Below are 16495 nucleotides of genomic sequence, written 5' to 3' on the forward strand. Positions count from 1 at the left end.
TAAACTTGGGAAAAATGGGGACTCGGTAAAGAAATTTGTAAAAATATTAGAGATTGTGTGCAGAAGGTGAAAACAGCAATATGAAAGCTCTTGAACGACAGGAACATACAGGACATTGTGTTAGCAAGTTACCGCAATATAGAGTCAGGCAGTGGGTTTTGTTAATGAATCCTTAAACACATAAGGGTAAAACAAAGAAGTTTGTGACCTGGTACCAAGGGCCATATCAGGTCGTGGAGGTGATGTCACCTGTCAGTGTAAATCTTGTATTTGTTAATGAATATTTCTTTTGCACATGTGAGGGGGGGGGGGTCTTAAGCTGTTTGGAAGGGCTCTAGCTTTGCTGCAGGTGCTAGTATCATTGACAGTATGGGGTGTCAGGTCTGGGAGGGAAAGAAATGGAGCAGAATTTGATGACCTAGTTACACACAAAGTCCCTTATGTGCTTAGACTGTGTCAGTAAATATACATACACACAAAATTCAAGCTTTCGCAACAAACTGTTGCCTCATCAGGAAAGAGGGAAGGAGAGGGAAAGGCGAAAGGATGTGGGTTTTAAGGGAGAGGGTAAGGAGTCATTCCAGTCCCGGGAGCGGAAAGACTTACCTTAGGGGGAAAAAAGGACGGGTATACACTCGCGCACACACACATATCCCTTAAAACCCACATCCTTTCGCCTTTCCCTCTCCTTCCCTCTTTCCTGATGAGGCAACAGTTTGTTGCGAAAGCTTGAATTTTGTGTGTATGTTTGTGTTCGTTTGTGTGTCTGTCGACCTGCCAGCACTTTCATTTGGTAAGTCACATCATCTTTGTTTTTAGGTATATATATATACGGTAGAAAGATGTCTGCGTCTTTTGTGGTAATTAAGCCTAAACTTGGGAAAAATGGGGACTCGGTAAAGAAATTTGTATGTGTGCAGAAGGTGAAAACAGCAATATATATATATATATATATATATATATATATATATATATATATATATATATATATATATATATACACACACACACACACACACACACACACACACACACACACACACACACACACACACTCCTGGAAATTGAAATAAGAACACCGTGAATTCATTGTTGTTCCAGGAAGGGGAAACTTTATTGACACATTCCTGGGGGTCAGATACATCACATGATCACACTGACAGAACCACAGGCACATAGACACAGGCAACAGAGCATGCACAATGTCGGCACTAGTACAGTGTATATCCACCTTTCGCAGCAATGCAGGCTGCTATTCTCCCATGGAGACGATCGTAGAGATGCTGGATGTAGTCCTGTGGAACGGCTTGCCATGCCATTTCCACCTGGCGCCTCAGTTGGACCAGCGTTCGTGCTGGACGTGCAGACCGCGTGAGACAACGCTTCATCCAGTCCCAAACATGCTCAATGGGGGACAGATCCGGAGATCTTGCTGGCCAGGGTAGTTGACTTACACCTTCTAGAGCACGTTGGGTGGCACGGGATACATGCGGACGTGCATGGTCCTGTTGGAACAGCAAGTTCCCTTGCCGGTCTAGGAATGGTAGAACGATGGGTTCGATGACGGTTTGGATGTACCGTGCACTATTCAGTGTCCCCTCGACGATCACCAGTGGTGTACGGCCAGTGTAGGAGATCGCTCCCCACACCATGATTCCGGGTGTTGGCCCTGTGTGCCTCGGTCGTATGCAGTCCTGATTGTGGCGCTCACCTGCACGGCGCCAAACACGCATACGACCATCATTGGCACCAAGGCAGAAGTGACTCTCATCGCTGAAGACGACACGTCTCCATTCGTCCCTCCATTCACGCCTGTCGCGACACCACTGGAGGCGGGCTGCACAATGTTGGGGCGTGAGCGGAAGACGGCCTAACGGTGTGCGGGACCGTAGCCCAGCTTCATGGAGACGGTTGCGAATGGTCCTCGCCGATACCCCAGGAGCAACAGTGTCCCTAATTTGCTGGGAAGTGGCGGTGCGGTCCCCTACGGCACTGCGTAGGATCCTACGGTCTTGGCGTGCATCCGTGCGTCGCTGCGGTCCGGTCCCACGTCGACGGGCACGTGCACCTTCCGCCGACCACTGGCGACAACATCGATGTACTGTGGAGACCTCACGCCCCACGTGTTGAGCAATTCGGCGGTACGTCCACCCGGCCTCCCGCATGCCCACTATACGCCCTCGCTCAAAGTCCGTCAACTGTACATACGGTTCACGTCCACGCTGTCGCGGCATGCTACCAGTGTTAAAGACTGCGATGGAGCTCCGTATGCCACGGCAAACTGGCTGACACTGACGGCGGCGGTGCACAAATGCTGCGCAGCTAGCGCCATTGGACGGCCAACACCGCAGTTCCTGGTGTGTCCGCTGTGCCGTGCGTGTGATCCTTGCTTGTACAACCCTCTCGCAGTGTCCGGAGCAAGTATGGTGGGTCTGAGACACCGGTGTCAATGTGTTCTTTTTTCCATTTCCAGGAGTGTATATATATAAAAAGAAAGATGATGAGACTTACCGAACAAAAGTGCTGGCAGGTCGATAGACACACAATCAAACACAAACATACACACAAAATTCTAGCTTTCGCAACCAACGGTTGCCTCGTCAGGAAAGAGGGAAGGAGAGGGAAAGACAAAAGGATTTAGGTTTTAAGGGAGAGGGTAAGGAGTCATTCCAATCCCGGGAGCGGAAAGACTTACCTTAGGGGGAAAAAAGGACAGGTATACACTCGCGCACACACACACATATCCATCCGCATATACACAGACACAAGCAGACATTTCTTGTGCTTGTGCTTGTGCTTGTGCTAGATATATTTTTCCCACGTGTATATACACACACACACACACACACACACACACACACACACACACACACACACCCCTGGAAATGGTAAAAAGAACACATTGACACCGTTGTGTCAGACCCACCATACTTGCTCCGGACACTGCGAGAGGGTTGTACAAGCAATGATCACACGCACAGCACAGCAGACACACCAGGAACCGCAGTGTTGGCCGTCGAATGGCGCTAGCTGCGCAGCATTTGTGCACCGCCGCCGTCAGTATCAGCCAGTGTGCCGTGGCATATGGAGCTCCATCGCAGTCTTTAACACTGGTAGCATGCCGCGACAGCGTGGACGTGAACCGTATGTGCAGTTGACGGACTTTGAGCGAGGGCGTATAGTGGGCATGCGGGAGGTCGGGTGGACATACCGCCGAATTGCTCAACACGTGGGGCGTGAGGTCTCCACAGTACATCGATGTTGTCGCCAGTGGTCGGCGGAAGGTGCACGTGCCCGTCGACCTGGGACCGGACCGCAGCGACGCACGGATGCACGCCAAGACCGTAGGATCCTACGCAGTGCCGTAGGGGACCGCACCGCCACTTCCCAGCAAATTAGGGACACTGTTGCTCCTGGGGTATCGGCGAGGACCATTCGCAACCGTCTCCATGAAGCTGGGCTACGGTCCCGCACACCGTTAGGCCGTCTTCCGCTCACGCCCCAACATCGTGCAGCCCGCCTCCAGTGGTGCCGCGACAGGCGTGAATGGAGGGACGAATGGAGACGTGTCATCTTCAGCGATGAGAGTCGCTTCTGCCTTGGTGCCAATGATGGTCGTATGCGTGTTTGGCGCCGTGCAGGTGAGCGCCACAATCAGGACTGCATACGACCGAGGCACACAGGGCCAACACCCGGCATCATGGTGTGGGGAGCGATGTCCTACACTGGCCGTACACCACTGGTGATCGTCGAGGGGACACTGAATAGTGCACGGTACATCCAAACCGTCATCGAACCCTTTGTTCTACCATTCCTAGACCGGCAAGGGAACTTGCTGTTCCAACAGGACAATGCACGTCCGCATGTATCCCGTGCCACCCAACGTGCTCTAGAAGGTGTAAGTCAACTACCGTGGCCAGCAAGATCTCTGGATCTGTCCCCCATTGAGCATGTTTGGGACTGGATGAAGCGTCGTCTCACGCGGTCTGCACGTCCAGCACGAACGCAGGTCCAACTGAGGCGCCAGGTGGAAATGGCATGGCAAGCCGTTCCACAGGACTACATCCAGCATCTCTACGATCGTCTCCATGGGAGAATAGCAGCCTGCATTGCTGCGAAAGGTGGATATACACTGTACTAGTGCCGACATTGTGCATGCTCTGTTGCCTGTGTCTATGTGCCTGTGGTTCTGTCAGTGTGATCATGTGATGTATCTGACCCCAGGAATGTGTCAATAAAGTTTCCCCTTCCTGGGACAATGAATTCACGGTGTTCTTATTTCAATTTCCAGGAGTGTATAATAGAAGGAAACATTCCACGTAGGAAAAATATACCTAAAAACAAAGATGAACCAAATGAAGGTTGTGTGTATGTTTGTGTTCGTTTGTGTGTCTGTCGACCTGCCAGCACTTTCATTTGGTAAGTCACATCATCTTTGTTTTTAGGTGTGTGTGTGTATATATATATATATATATATATATATATATATATATATATATATATATATATATATATATGGTTATAATAGAAGGAAACATTCCACGAAGGAAAAATATACCTAAAAACAAAGATGATGTGACTTACCGAATGAAAGTGCTGGCAGGTCGACAGACACAAAAACGAACACAAACATACACACAAAATTCTAGCTTTCGCAACCAACGGTTGCCTCGTCAGGAAAGAGGGAAGGAGAAGGAAAGACAAAAGGATATGGGTTTTAAGGGAGAGGGTAAGGAGTCATTCCAATCCCGGGAGCGGAAAGATTTACCTTAGGGGGAAAAAAGGACAGGTATACACTTGCACACACACACATATCCATCCACACATACACAGACACAAGCAGACATTTGTAAAGGCAAAGAGTTTGGGCAGAGATGTCAGTCGGGACGGAAGTACAGAGGCAAAGATGATGTTGAAAGACAGGTGAGGTACGAGTGGCGGCAGATTGAAATTAGAAATTAGCGGAGATTGAGGCCTGGCGGATAGCGAGAAGAGAGGATATACTGAAGGGCAAGTTCCCATCTCCGGAGTTCTGACAGGTTGGTGTTAGTGGGAAGTATCCAGATAACCCGGACGGTGTAACACAGTGCCAAGATGTGCTGGCCGTGCACCAAGGCATGTTTAGCCACAGGGTGATCCTCATTACCAACAAACACTGTCTGCCTGTGTCCATTCATGCGAATGGACAGTTTGTTGCTGGTCATTCCCACATAGAACGCTTCACAGTGTAGGCAGGTCAGTTGGTAGATCACGTGGGTGCTTTCACACGTGGCTCTGCCTTTGATTGTGTACACCTTCCGGGTTACAGGACTGGAGTAGGTGGTGGTGGGAGGGTGCATGGGACAGGTTTTACACCGGGGGCGGTTACAAGGGTAGGAGCCAGAGGGTAGGGAAGGTGGTTTGGGGATTTCATAGGGATGAACTAAGAGGTTACGAAGGTTAGGTGGATGGCGGAAAGACACTCTTGGTGGAGTGGGGAGGATTTCATGAAGGATGGATCTCATTTCAGGGCAGGATTTGAGGAAGTCGTATCCCTGCTGGAGAGCCACATTCAGAATCTGATCCAGTCCTGGAAAGTATCCTGTCACAAGTGGGGCACTTTTGTGGTTCTTCTGTGAGAGGTTCTGGGTTTGAGAGGATGAGGAAGTGGCTCTGGTTATTTGCTTCTGTACCAGGTCGGGTGGGTTAGTTGTGGGATGCGAAAGCTGTTGTCAGGTTGTTGGTGTAATGCTTCAGGGATTCCGAACTGGAGCAGATTCGTTTGCCACAAAGACCTAGGCTGTAGGGAAGGGACCGTTTGATGTGGAATGGGTGGCAGCTGTCGTAATGGAGGTACTGTTGCTTGTTGGTGGGTTTGATGTGGACGGACGTGTGAAGCTGGCCATTGGACTGGTGAAGGTCAACATCAAGGAAAGTGGCATGGGATTTGGAGTAGGACCAGGTGAATCTGATGGAACCAAAGGAGTTGAGGTTGGAGAGGAAATTCTGGAGTTCTTCTTCACTGTGAGTCCAGATCATGAAGATGTCATCAATAAATCTGTACCAAACTTTGGGTTGGCAGGCCTGGGTGACCAAGAAGGCTTCCTCTAAGCAACCCATGAATAGGTTGGCGTACGAGGGGGCCATCCTGGTACCCATGGCTGTTCCCTTTAATTGTTGGTATGTCTGGTTTTCAAAAGTGAAGAAGTTGTGGGTCAGGATGAAGCTGGCTAAGGTAATAAGGAAAGATGTTTTAGGTAGGGTGGCAGGTGATCGGCGTGAAAGGAAGTGCTCCATCGCAGCGAGGCCCTGGACGTGCGGGATATTTGTGTATAAGGAAGTGGCATCAATGGTTACAAGGATGGTTTCTGGGGGTAACGGATTGGGTAAGGATTCCAGGCGTTCAAGAAAGTGGTTGGTGTCTTTGATGAAGGATGAGAGACTGCATGTAATGGGTTGAAGGTGTTGATCTACGTAGGCAGAGATACGTTCCGTGGGGGCTTGGTAACCAGCTACAATGGGGCGGCCGGGATGATTGGGTTTGTGAATTTTAGGAAGAAGGTAGAAGGTAGGGGTGCGGGGTGTCGGTGGGGTCAGGAGGTTGATGGAGTCAGGTGAAAGGTTTTGTAGGGGGCCTAAGGTTCTGAGGATTCCTTGAAGCTCTGCCTGGACATCAGGAATGGGATTACCTTGGCAAACTTTGTATGTGGTGTTGTCTGAAAGCTGACGCAGTCCCTCAGCCACATACTCCCGACGATCAAGTACCACGGTCGTGGAACCCTTGTCCGCCGGAAGAATGACGATGGACCGGTCAGCCTTCAGATCACGGTTAGCCTGGGCTTCAGCAGTGGTGATGTTGGGAGTAGGATTAAGGTTTTTTAAGAAGGATTGAGAGGCAAGGCTGGAATTCAGAAATTCATGGAAGGTTTGGAGAGGGTGATTTTGAGGAAGAGGAGGTGGGTCCCGCTGTGACGGAGGACGGAACTGTTCCAGGCAGGGTTCAATTTGGATAGTGTCTTGGGGAGTTGGATCATTAGGGGTAGGATTAGGATCATTTTTCTTTGTGGCAAAGTGATACTTCCAGCAGAGAGTACGAGTGTAGGACAGTAAATCTTTGACGAGGGCTGTTTGGTTGAATCTGGGAGTGCGGCTGAAGGTGAGGCCTTTGGATAGGACAGAGGTTTCAGATTGGGAGAGAGGTTTGGAGGAAAGGTTAACTACTGAATTAGGGTGTTGTGGTGCCAGATTGTGTTGATTGGAATTTTGAGGTTTTGGAGGCGGTGGAGCTGGAAGTGGGAGATTGAGTAGATGGGAGAGACTGGGTTTGTGTGCAATGAGAGGTGGTTGAGGTTTGCTGGAAAGGTTGTGAAGGGTGAGTGAGTTGCCTTTCCGGAGGTGGGAAACCAGGAGATTGGATAGTTTTTTGAGGTGAAGGGTGGCATGCTGTTCTAATTGGCGGTTGGCCTGTAGGAGGATGCTCTGAATAGCCGGTGTGGATGTGGGAGAGGAAAGATTGAGGACTTTTATTAAGGATAGGAGTTGACGGGTGTGTTCATTGGCTGAGTTGATGTGTAGGTGAAGGATTAGGTGGGTGAGGGCAATGGATTGTTCAGTTTGGAACTGGTATAGGGACTGATGGAAAGAAGGGTTGCAGCCAGAGATGGGAACTTTAAGTGTGAGGCCTTTGGGGGTTATGCCAAATTTCAGACAAGCCTGAGAAAATAAAATATGTGAGCGTAATCTGGCTAGCTGCTGAAGCCCAGGCTATCCGTGATCTGAAGGCTGACCGGTACATCGTCATTCTTCCGGCGGACAAGGGTTCCACGACCGTGGTACTTGATCGTCGGGAGTATGTGGCTGAGGGACTGCGTCAGCTTTCAGACAACACCACATACAAAGTTTGCCAAGGTAATCCCATTCCTGATGTCCAGGCAGAGCTTCAAAGAATCCTCAGAACCTTAGGCCCCCTACAAAACCTTTCACCTGACTCCATCAACCTCCTGACCCCACCGACACCCCGCACCCCTACCTTCTACCTTCTTCCTAAAATTCACAAACCCAATCATCCCGGCCGCCCCATTGTAGCTGGTTACCAAGCCCCCACGGAACGTATCTCTGCCTACGTAGATCAACACCTTCAACCCATTACATGCAGTCTCTCATCCTTCATCAAAGACACCAACCACTTTCTTGAACGCCTGGAATCCTTACCCAATCCGTTACCCCCAGAAACCATCTTTGTAACCATTGATGCCACTTCCTTATACACAAATATCCCGCACGTCCAGGGCCTCGCTGCGATGGAGCACTTCCTTTCACGCCGATCACCTGCCACCCTACCTAAAACATCTTTCCTCATTACCCTAGCCAGCTTCATCCTGACCCACAACTTCTTCACTTTTGAAAACCAGACATACCAACAATTAAAGGGAACAGCCATGGGTACCAGGATGGCCCCCTCGTACGCCAACCTATTCATGGGTTGCTTAGAGGAAGCCTTCTTGGTCACCCAGGCCTGCCAACCCAAAGTTTGGTACAGATTTATTGATGACATCTTCATGATCTGGACTCACAGTGAAGAAGAACTCCAGAATTTCCTCTCCAACCTCAACTCCTTTGGTTCCATCAGATTCACCTGGTCCTACTCCAAATCCCATGCCACTTTCCTTGATGTTGACCTTCACCTGTCCAATGGCCAGCTTCACACGTCCGTCCACATCAAACCCACCAACAAGCAACAGTACCTCCATTACGACAGCTGCCACCCATTCCACATCAAACGGTCCCTTCCCTACAGCCTAGGTCTTTGTGGCAAACGAATCTGCTCCAGTCCGGAATCCCTGAAGCATTACACCAACAACCTGACAACAGCTTTCGCATCCCGCAACTACCCTCCCGACCTGGTACAGAAGCAAATAACCAGAGCCACTTCCTCATCCTCTCAAACCCAGAACTTCTCACAGAAGAACCACAAAAGTGCCCCACTTGTGACAGGATACTTTCCGGGACTGGATCAGATTCTGAATGTGGCTCTCCAGCAGGGATACGACTTCCTCAAATCCTGCCCTGAAATGAGATCCATCCTTCATGAAATCCTCCCCACTCCACCAAGAGTGTCTTTCCGCCGTCCACCTAACCTTCGTAACCTCTTAGTTCATCCCTATGAAATCCCCAAACCACCTTCCCTACCCTCTGGCTCCTACCCTTGTAACCGCCCCCGGTGTAAAACCTGTCCCATGCACCCTCCCACCACCACCTACTCCAGTCCTGTAACCCGGAAGGTGTACACAATCAAAGGCAGAGCCACGTGTGAAAGCACCCACGTGATCTACCAACTGACCTGCCTACACTGTGAAGCGTTCTATGTGGGAATGACCAGCAACAAACTGTCCATTCGCATGAATGGACACAGGCAGACAGTGTTTGTTGGTAATGAGGATCACCCTGTGGCTAAACATGCCTTGGTGCACGGCCAGCACATCTTGGCACAGTGTTACACCGTCCGGGTTATCTGGATACTTCCCACTAACACCAACCTGTCAGAACTCCGGAGATGGGAACTTGCCCTTCAGCATATCCTCTCTTCTCGCTATCCGCCAGGCCTCAAAATCCGCTAATTTCTAATTTCAATCTGCCGCCGCTCATACCTCACCTGTCATTCAACATCATCTTTGCCTCTGTACTTCCGTCCCGACTGACATCTCTGCCCAAACTCTTTGCCTTTACAAATGTCTGCTTGTGTCTGTGTATGTGTGGATGGATATGTGTGTGTGTGCAAGTGTATACCTGTCCTTTTTTCCCCCTAAGGTAAGTCTTTCCGCTCCCGGGATTGGAATGACTCCTTACCCTCTCCCTTAAAACCCATATCCTTTTGTCTTTCCTTCTCCTTCCCTCTTTCCTGACGAGGCAACCGTTGGTTGCGAAAGCTAGAATTTTGTGTGTATGTTTGTGTTTGTTTGTGTGTCTATCGACCTGCCAGCGCTTTTGTTTGGTAAGTCTCATCATCATTCTTTTTAAATATATTTTTCCCACGTGGGGTGTTTCCCTCTATTTTATATATATATATATATATATATATATATATTCCCACGTGGAATGTTTCCCTCATAGAGACTTACCATACAAAAGCGCTGGCAGGTCGATAGACACACAAACATACACACAAAATTCTAGCTTTCGCAACCAACGGTTGCCTCGTCAGGAAAGAGGGAAGGAGAGGGAAAGACGAAAGGATTTGGGTTTTAAGGGAGAGGGTAAGGGGTCATTCCAATCCCGGGAGCGGAAAGACTTACCTTAGGGGGAAAAAAGGACAGGTATACACTCGCGCGCGCACACACACACCCCCATCCACACATATACAGGCACAGACAGAATCTGATCCAGTCCCGGAAAGTATCCTGTCACAAGTGGGGCATTTTTGGGGTTCTTCTGTGGAAGGTTCCGGGTTTGAGGAGATGAAGAAGTGGCTCTGGTTATTTGCTTCTGTACCAGGTCGGGAGGGTAGTTACGGGATGCAAAAGCTGTTTTCAGGTTGTTGGTGTAATGGTTCAAGGATTCCGGACTGGAGCAGATTCGTTTGCCACAAAGACCTAGGCTGTAGGGAAGGGACCGTTTGATGTGGAATGGGTGGCAGCTGTCATAATGGAGGTACTGTTGCTTGTTGGTGGGTTTGATGTGGACGGACGTGTGAAGCTGGCCATTGGACAGGTGGAGGTCAACGTCAAGGAAAGTGGCATGGGATTTAGAGTAGGACCAGGTGAATCTGATGGAACCAAAGGAGTTGAGGTTGGAGAGGAAATTCTGGAGTTCTTATTCACTGAGAGTCCAGATCATGAAAATGTCATTAATAAATCTGTACCAAACTTTGGGTTGGCAGACCTGGGTAACCAAGAAGGCTTCCTCTAAGCGACCCATGAATAGGTTGGCGTACTAGGGGGCCATCCTGGTACCCATGGCTGTTCCCTTTAATTGTTGGTATGTCTGGCCTTCAAAAGTGAAGTAGTTGTGGGTCAGGATGAAGCTGGCTAAGGTAATGAGGAAAGAGGTTTTAGGTAGGGCGGCAGGTGATCGGCGTGAAAGGAAGTGCTCCATCGCAGCGAGGCCCTGGACATGCGGAATATTTGTGTATAAGGAAGTGGCATCAATGGTTACAAGGATGGTTTCCGGGGGTAACAGACTTGGTAGGGATTCCAGGCGTTCGAGAAAGTGGTTGGTGTCTTTGATGAAGGATGGGAGAATGCATGTAATGGGTTGAAGGTGTTGATCTACGTAGGCAGAGATGCGTTCTTTGGGGGCTTGGTAACCAGCTACAATGGGACGGCCGGGATGATTGGGTTTGTGAATTTTGGGAAGAAGGTAGAAGGTAGGGGTGCGGGGTGTTGGTGGGGTCAGGAGGTTGATGGAGTCAGGTGAAAGGTTTTGTAGGGGGCCCAAGGTTCTGAGGATTCCTTGAAGCTCCGCCTGGACATCAGGAATGGGATTACCTTGGCAAACTTTGTAAGTAGTGTTGTCTGAAAGCTGACGCAGTCCCTCAGCCACATACTCCCGACGATCAAGTACCACAGTCGTGGAACCCTTGTCCGCCGGAAGAATGACGATGGATTGGTCAGCCTTCAGATCACGGATAGCCAGGGCTTCAGCAGTGGTGATGTTGGGAGTAGGATTAAGGTTTTTTTAAGAAGGATTGAGAGGCAAGGCTGGAAGTCAGAAATTCCTGGAAGGTTAGGAGAGGGTGATTTTGAGGAAGAGGAGGTGGGTCCCGCTGTGACGGAGGACGGATACTTCCCACTAACACCAACCTGTCAGAACTCCGGAGATGGGAACTTGCCCTTCAGCATATCCTCTCTTCTCGCTATCCGCCAGGCCTCAATCTCCGCTAATTTCTAATTTCAATTTGCCGCCGCTCATACCTCACCTGTCTTTCAACATCATCTTTCCCTCTGTACTTCCGCCCCGACTGACATCTCTGCCCAAACTCTTTGCCTTTACAAATGTCTGCTTGTGTCTGTGTATATGCGGATGGATATGTGTGTGTGTGCGAGTGTATACCTGTCCTTTTTTCCCCCTAAGGTAAGTCTTTCCGCTCCCGGGATTGGAATGACTCCTTACCCTCTCCCTTAAAACCCATATCCTTTTGTCTTTCCCTCTCCTTCCCTCTTTCCTGACGAGGCAGCCGTTGGTTGCGAAAGCTAGAATTTTGTGTGTATGTTTGTGTTTGTTTGTGTGTCTATCGACCTGCCAGCACTTTTGTTTGGTAAGTCTCATCATCTTTCTTGTTATATATATATATATATATAAAGATGATGTGACTTACCAAACGAAAGTGCTGGCGGGTCGATAGACAGAATCAAACACAAACATACACACAAAATTCATGCTTTCGCAACCAACAGTTGCTTCATCAGGAAAGAGGGAAGGAGAGGGATAGTGTCTGTATGGGTAATAAGGATAGGATATGAGGTATTTTCAAAAAATATGATTGTGTTAGTGACTACTAGATGCATACATTTTGAAGGGAAATGGGAAGGGGGGGGGGGGGGGGGACTGATGCAAGTGCCTTTCTCCCAGAGGGCTACACCTCTGACAGCAACTAGAATCAGTATCATAAGACTGGCAATTCTACACCTTGTCAGGTGAAAAATAGTGGACATACTGCTGCAAAACCAGGCACTTGAAGTAGGAGTGTTGTTTTCTAGACAAACACGTGTCATATAACACCTGAGTTATTGAATTTGAGAAAAAGAGAAAAGATAAAAATGGAAGAAATAAAGTCAGTGAAAGAAAATACAGACTTGTAAAAAATGAGATTAATGAGAGTGTGTGTGTGTGTGTGTGTGTGTGTGTGTGTGTGTAAAAATCATACAAGCAATGGAAACAATCTTGAAACCAAATGGGAGGTATGATACTCCAACAATGTGACAGAGCTCTGACAGATTTAAATCACAACATGTCACGTAGAGTAGGTGACAATGCCTCAGTTATGGAGATCATTGGGAGAGCCAACTATGACAAAATTACTCTACCTGATGTGCAAGATATATAAGGCAGTTCACCTGCCCTGAGGCTTAAAGAATAATTCCAATTCCATAGAAGGTAGATGCTGACAAGTCTTAATATTACCAAGCCATCAGTATAATAAGTCATGATGTAAAATACTGACACAAATTATTTACTGAAGAACGGAAAAACTGGTATAGCCAACCTCAGGGAAGATTAGTTTTAGGTTGGGAGAAGTATAAGAGCACACAAGGCCAATAGTGATCCCTCAATTTTCTTGGAAGATAGACTGAGGAAAGACGAACCTATGTTTATAGCCTTTGTAGCTTTTGATAGTGTTGGTTGGAATACACCATTTGAAATTTGAAGGTAGGAGAAATAAAATAAGGGGAGCTAAAAGTCATCCATGTCTTGTACAGAAATCAGACTGCAAAGTCAAAGGACATGAAAGGAAGCAGTAGTTCAATAGGGAGTGAGACAGGTTTGTGACCTATCCTCAGTGTTATTCAGTCTGCATATTGAACAGGCAGTGAAGAAAACCCATGACAAATTTGGAAAGAGAATTGAAGTTTAGGGGGAAAATAAGAACTTTGTGGTTTGCCAGTGACATTGCAATTCTGCCAAAGACGACAAAATGTTTGGAGTAGCAGTCGAACAGGATGGTTAGTGACTTAAAAAGAGATTATAAGATGAACATAAATAAAAGTAAAATGAGGCTAACTGAATATAGTCAAATTAAATCAGGTGATGCTGAAAAAATTAGGTTAGGAAAAAGACACTAAAAGGAGTTGCCGAGTTTTGCTGTTGGGCAGGGAAATTGCTCACATTGTCTGAAGTAGAGAGGATATAAAATGCACACTGGCAACAGCAAAAAATATGTTTCTGAATAAGATATATTTGACAGCTTGTTTAAAAAAGGGATCAGTTGACAGAACACATCCTGAGGCATCTAGGAATCATCAGTTTGGCGTGGAAGGATGTAAGGTTGGTAAAAATTGTACAGGGAGACCAAGGCTTGAATAGTAAGAAGATGCAAATGGATGTACTTGCTGTAGTTATGCAGAAATGAAGAGGCTCACAGAAGATAGACTGGCATGGAGAGGTGCATCAGGCTGAAGACCAAAACAACAGAAATAATCAGATTTTTCCTTCTTATTTTTTCTGGAAGTTTCAGCTTTCTTTCTAAATTAAGACAGAAGAAGTTAGCCGATACAAGCACAAACGTAACTGACTGAATGATAACAAACTGCACCCATGGTTGTCATTGCTGTTAAAGCAGCCTTTTATTTTGCAGTCACCTTTACTGTGTAGTTTTGGATGTGTCCTCATTTCTGTATATTGGATGACCCGTCAAGTGCAGTTACTTTGACTTTGTTCATCAAGTCAAAGTGGTAGAGAAAAAGGAAAAAGAAAGATGGTTGCCTGGACTTTACGATGGCAGATGTGACAACAAGTTCTCACTAAACTGCTGTGGATCAGCATAGCACTTAGATTGTAAGAGCTCTTTTATCCTTCATTCATCAGTTTTTTCAGTTGTCCATTACAAATGTTAATGCTTTTACGAAATGAATCACAGAAGAAAAAATAAGCTGAAGGTAAATTTAGCAAACAATAGCTCAAGTTTTGTGTTACAGATACATGTGGGTTAATAACTGTTTTTATCAAATCACTCCCATAGGTTGCGACCAGTTTGCGTCCAACCAGGAAACTTTATTTTATTTATTTATTTAGATTATACCATAACATATTTTTTTATTGGCTTGCTTTATATCCATAAATTTGTGTGATGCAGGATCATAAACTATTAAAAAATATTCACCAGCACTAAGCTATTTATACATATCTTTAGTTTTCAGTGTCTGCACTCACCAAGATTCTTGCATTTGATGATGATGAAGAGACTGTTGAATTTTGTGGACCCTATGGGCTAAAAGTGGAGGGACAAGACATAATTTTAACTGGGAAAAACAGTATTAACAGAACACAGCCTCCGCCTCAATTGAGACGGTCTGTTTCACTTGTTGCCACCAAGAAAGACTGTTCTGTAGCAGAGGTAGGTTATACTTTTGATGTCAAACAAATGTAAAAGAACACAGTGCTGTATTTCTTGTTTTGACTTTATCTTGTTATACTTGGAACTGATGTAACTAATTTTAGGATTTTTTGTCATGCCATGTCATCTTATTTAATGCTTTCCACAATCTTGAGTTCTGTATATGGACAGCACCTGTACACTTTTCTCTAGTGTTGTTATTTGTTTTTAATTTTATGACCCTGAATGTGAGTACTTTTTCTATTTTGTCTGGATAGTTTGTCCTTCATTGATTTGTATGCTGTTATTCTTTGCAGTAGGTAGTCCTTCCTTCTAGTTTACCGAGTTGTCTAAAACTACATTTTTGCCTGTCTTCTATTTACAGTTTGTTTTTCTTGCTGGGAAACTATTTTAATGCGCAGTCAGGCTGCAATACTGGGACTGTGTAGCCATGCATGTGTTTGTGTTTTTATAATTCATGTTCCTTTAAATGTATAGTTCTTATATTGCATTACATTGTTCTCATGTTTAATACCAGTGGACTAAATGTCATCATTGCTGCTTTCTGTGTTTTGTTATATTTTTAATGTAATGTGATTGATATTGCGATTATTTTGTATGTGTCCATCCTGATTTCTCAGTTATAGTAGTCTTTCCATGTATTAGATTAATTCCTCCTTATCTTACTTTTCTCTTAACAATGCAGTGTCACTTGTTAGTTGTTCCTTCATTACTTGCAAGTAATATGAATTTATCCTTAAAATCCTTCATTATTTCTTCTTCACAATTTCTGGTGTTCAATACCGGTTTTCCACCATCTTGCCTTGATCCTTTGTATCACTATATGCTTTTTTATTACAAACAGTCTTGCTGGAGGAACACCGCAACTGAGCATTATAGTAGAGTTTGAAAATACTGGTTCAGCTAGTATAGAACGTGTTTTATCATGAGAGCGAGTGCAGGACATGGAGCTCTGCAGTCACTGGTGGTACACACGTCCTGTACTTGCCTATCACGGCACTTGGGTCACAGCACAAAGTTATCACACCTGATGGTGGGCATGTAAGAGCCCAAAACTGGCCATGGTTTAATAATTGAAGAATAAAAAGAACCTTGTAACTGAAGTGGTAATTTCCACCTGCACTATATTTTGTTATTATTTCTGTTCTTTTCTTTTATTTACATTAAAGAATTTTTAGTATTTGCGTACATTCAATGATTTGTCTGATTTAATCAAATACAGATATAATTGAACTTTTATCTTTGATTAATTGCAAGTATGGCTCCCATTCAAACCTTACTGAACAGAGAAATATTCAGAGATTTGATTCATCTACAGAGCTCTTCCAAGCAAGACTGCAGTGTTTCTATTCACTGTCCGTTGGGAACTCACATTTTAAGTAATTTAGTTTGCTAAATGTGATTGAATTGTAGAGATGCAACATGCATTCTGATATCTGTTGAACAAATGGTAACGTTCTCATAAGT

At 46.2% G+C, this 16495-nt stretch overlaps 1 protein-coding gene across 3 annotated transcripts in view; it reads left to right on the forward strand.

The window, feature by feature from the left end:
• The window catches only part of LOC126186300 (germinal-center associated nuclear protein), a 304544-nt gene that overhangs the window by 79750 nt on the left and 208299 nt on the right, over positions 1-16495 (forward strand). For all 3 annotated transcript variants that reach the window (XR_007537424.1, XM_049928199.1, XM_049928198.1), the window contains exon 9: positions 14825-15028. Coding sequence is in view for 2 of the 3 variants with exons in the window: in XM_049928199.1 (XP_049784156.1) it covers positions 14825-15028 (204 nt within the window). In the remaining variant the exon portion in view is untranslated. The remainder of the gene's footprint in view (positions 1-14824; positions 15029-16495) is intronic.

Source organism: Schistocerca cancellata, chromosome 1 (assembly GCF_023864275.1).
Source record: "Schistocerca cancellata isolate TAMUIC-IGC-003103 chromosome 1, iqSchCanc2.1, whole genome shotgun sequence".
Classification (NCBI taxonomy): Eukaryota; Metazoa; Arthropoda; class Insecta; order Orthoptera; family Acrididae; genus Schistocerca; species Schistocerca cancellata.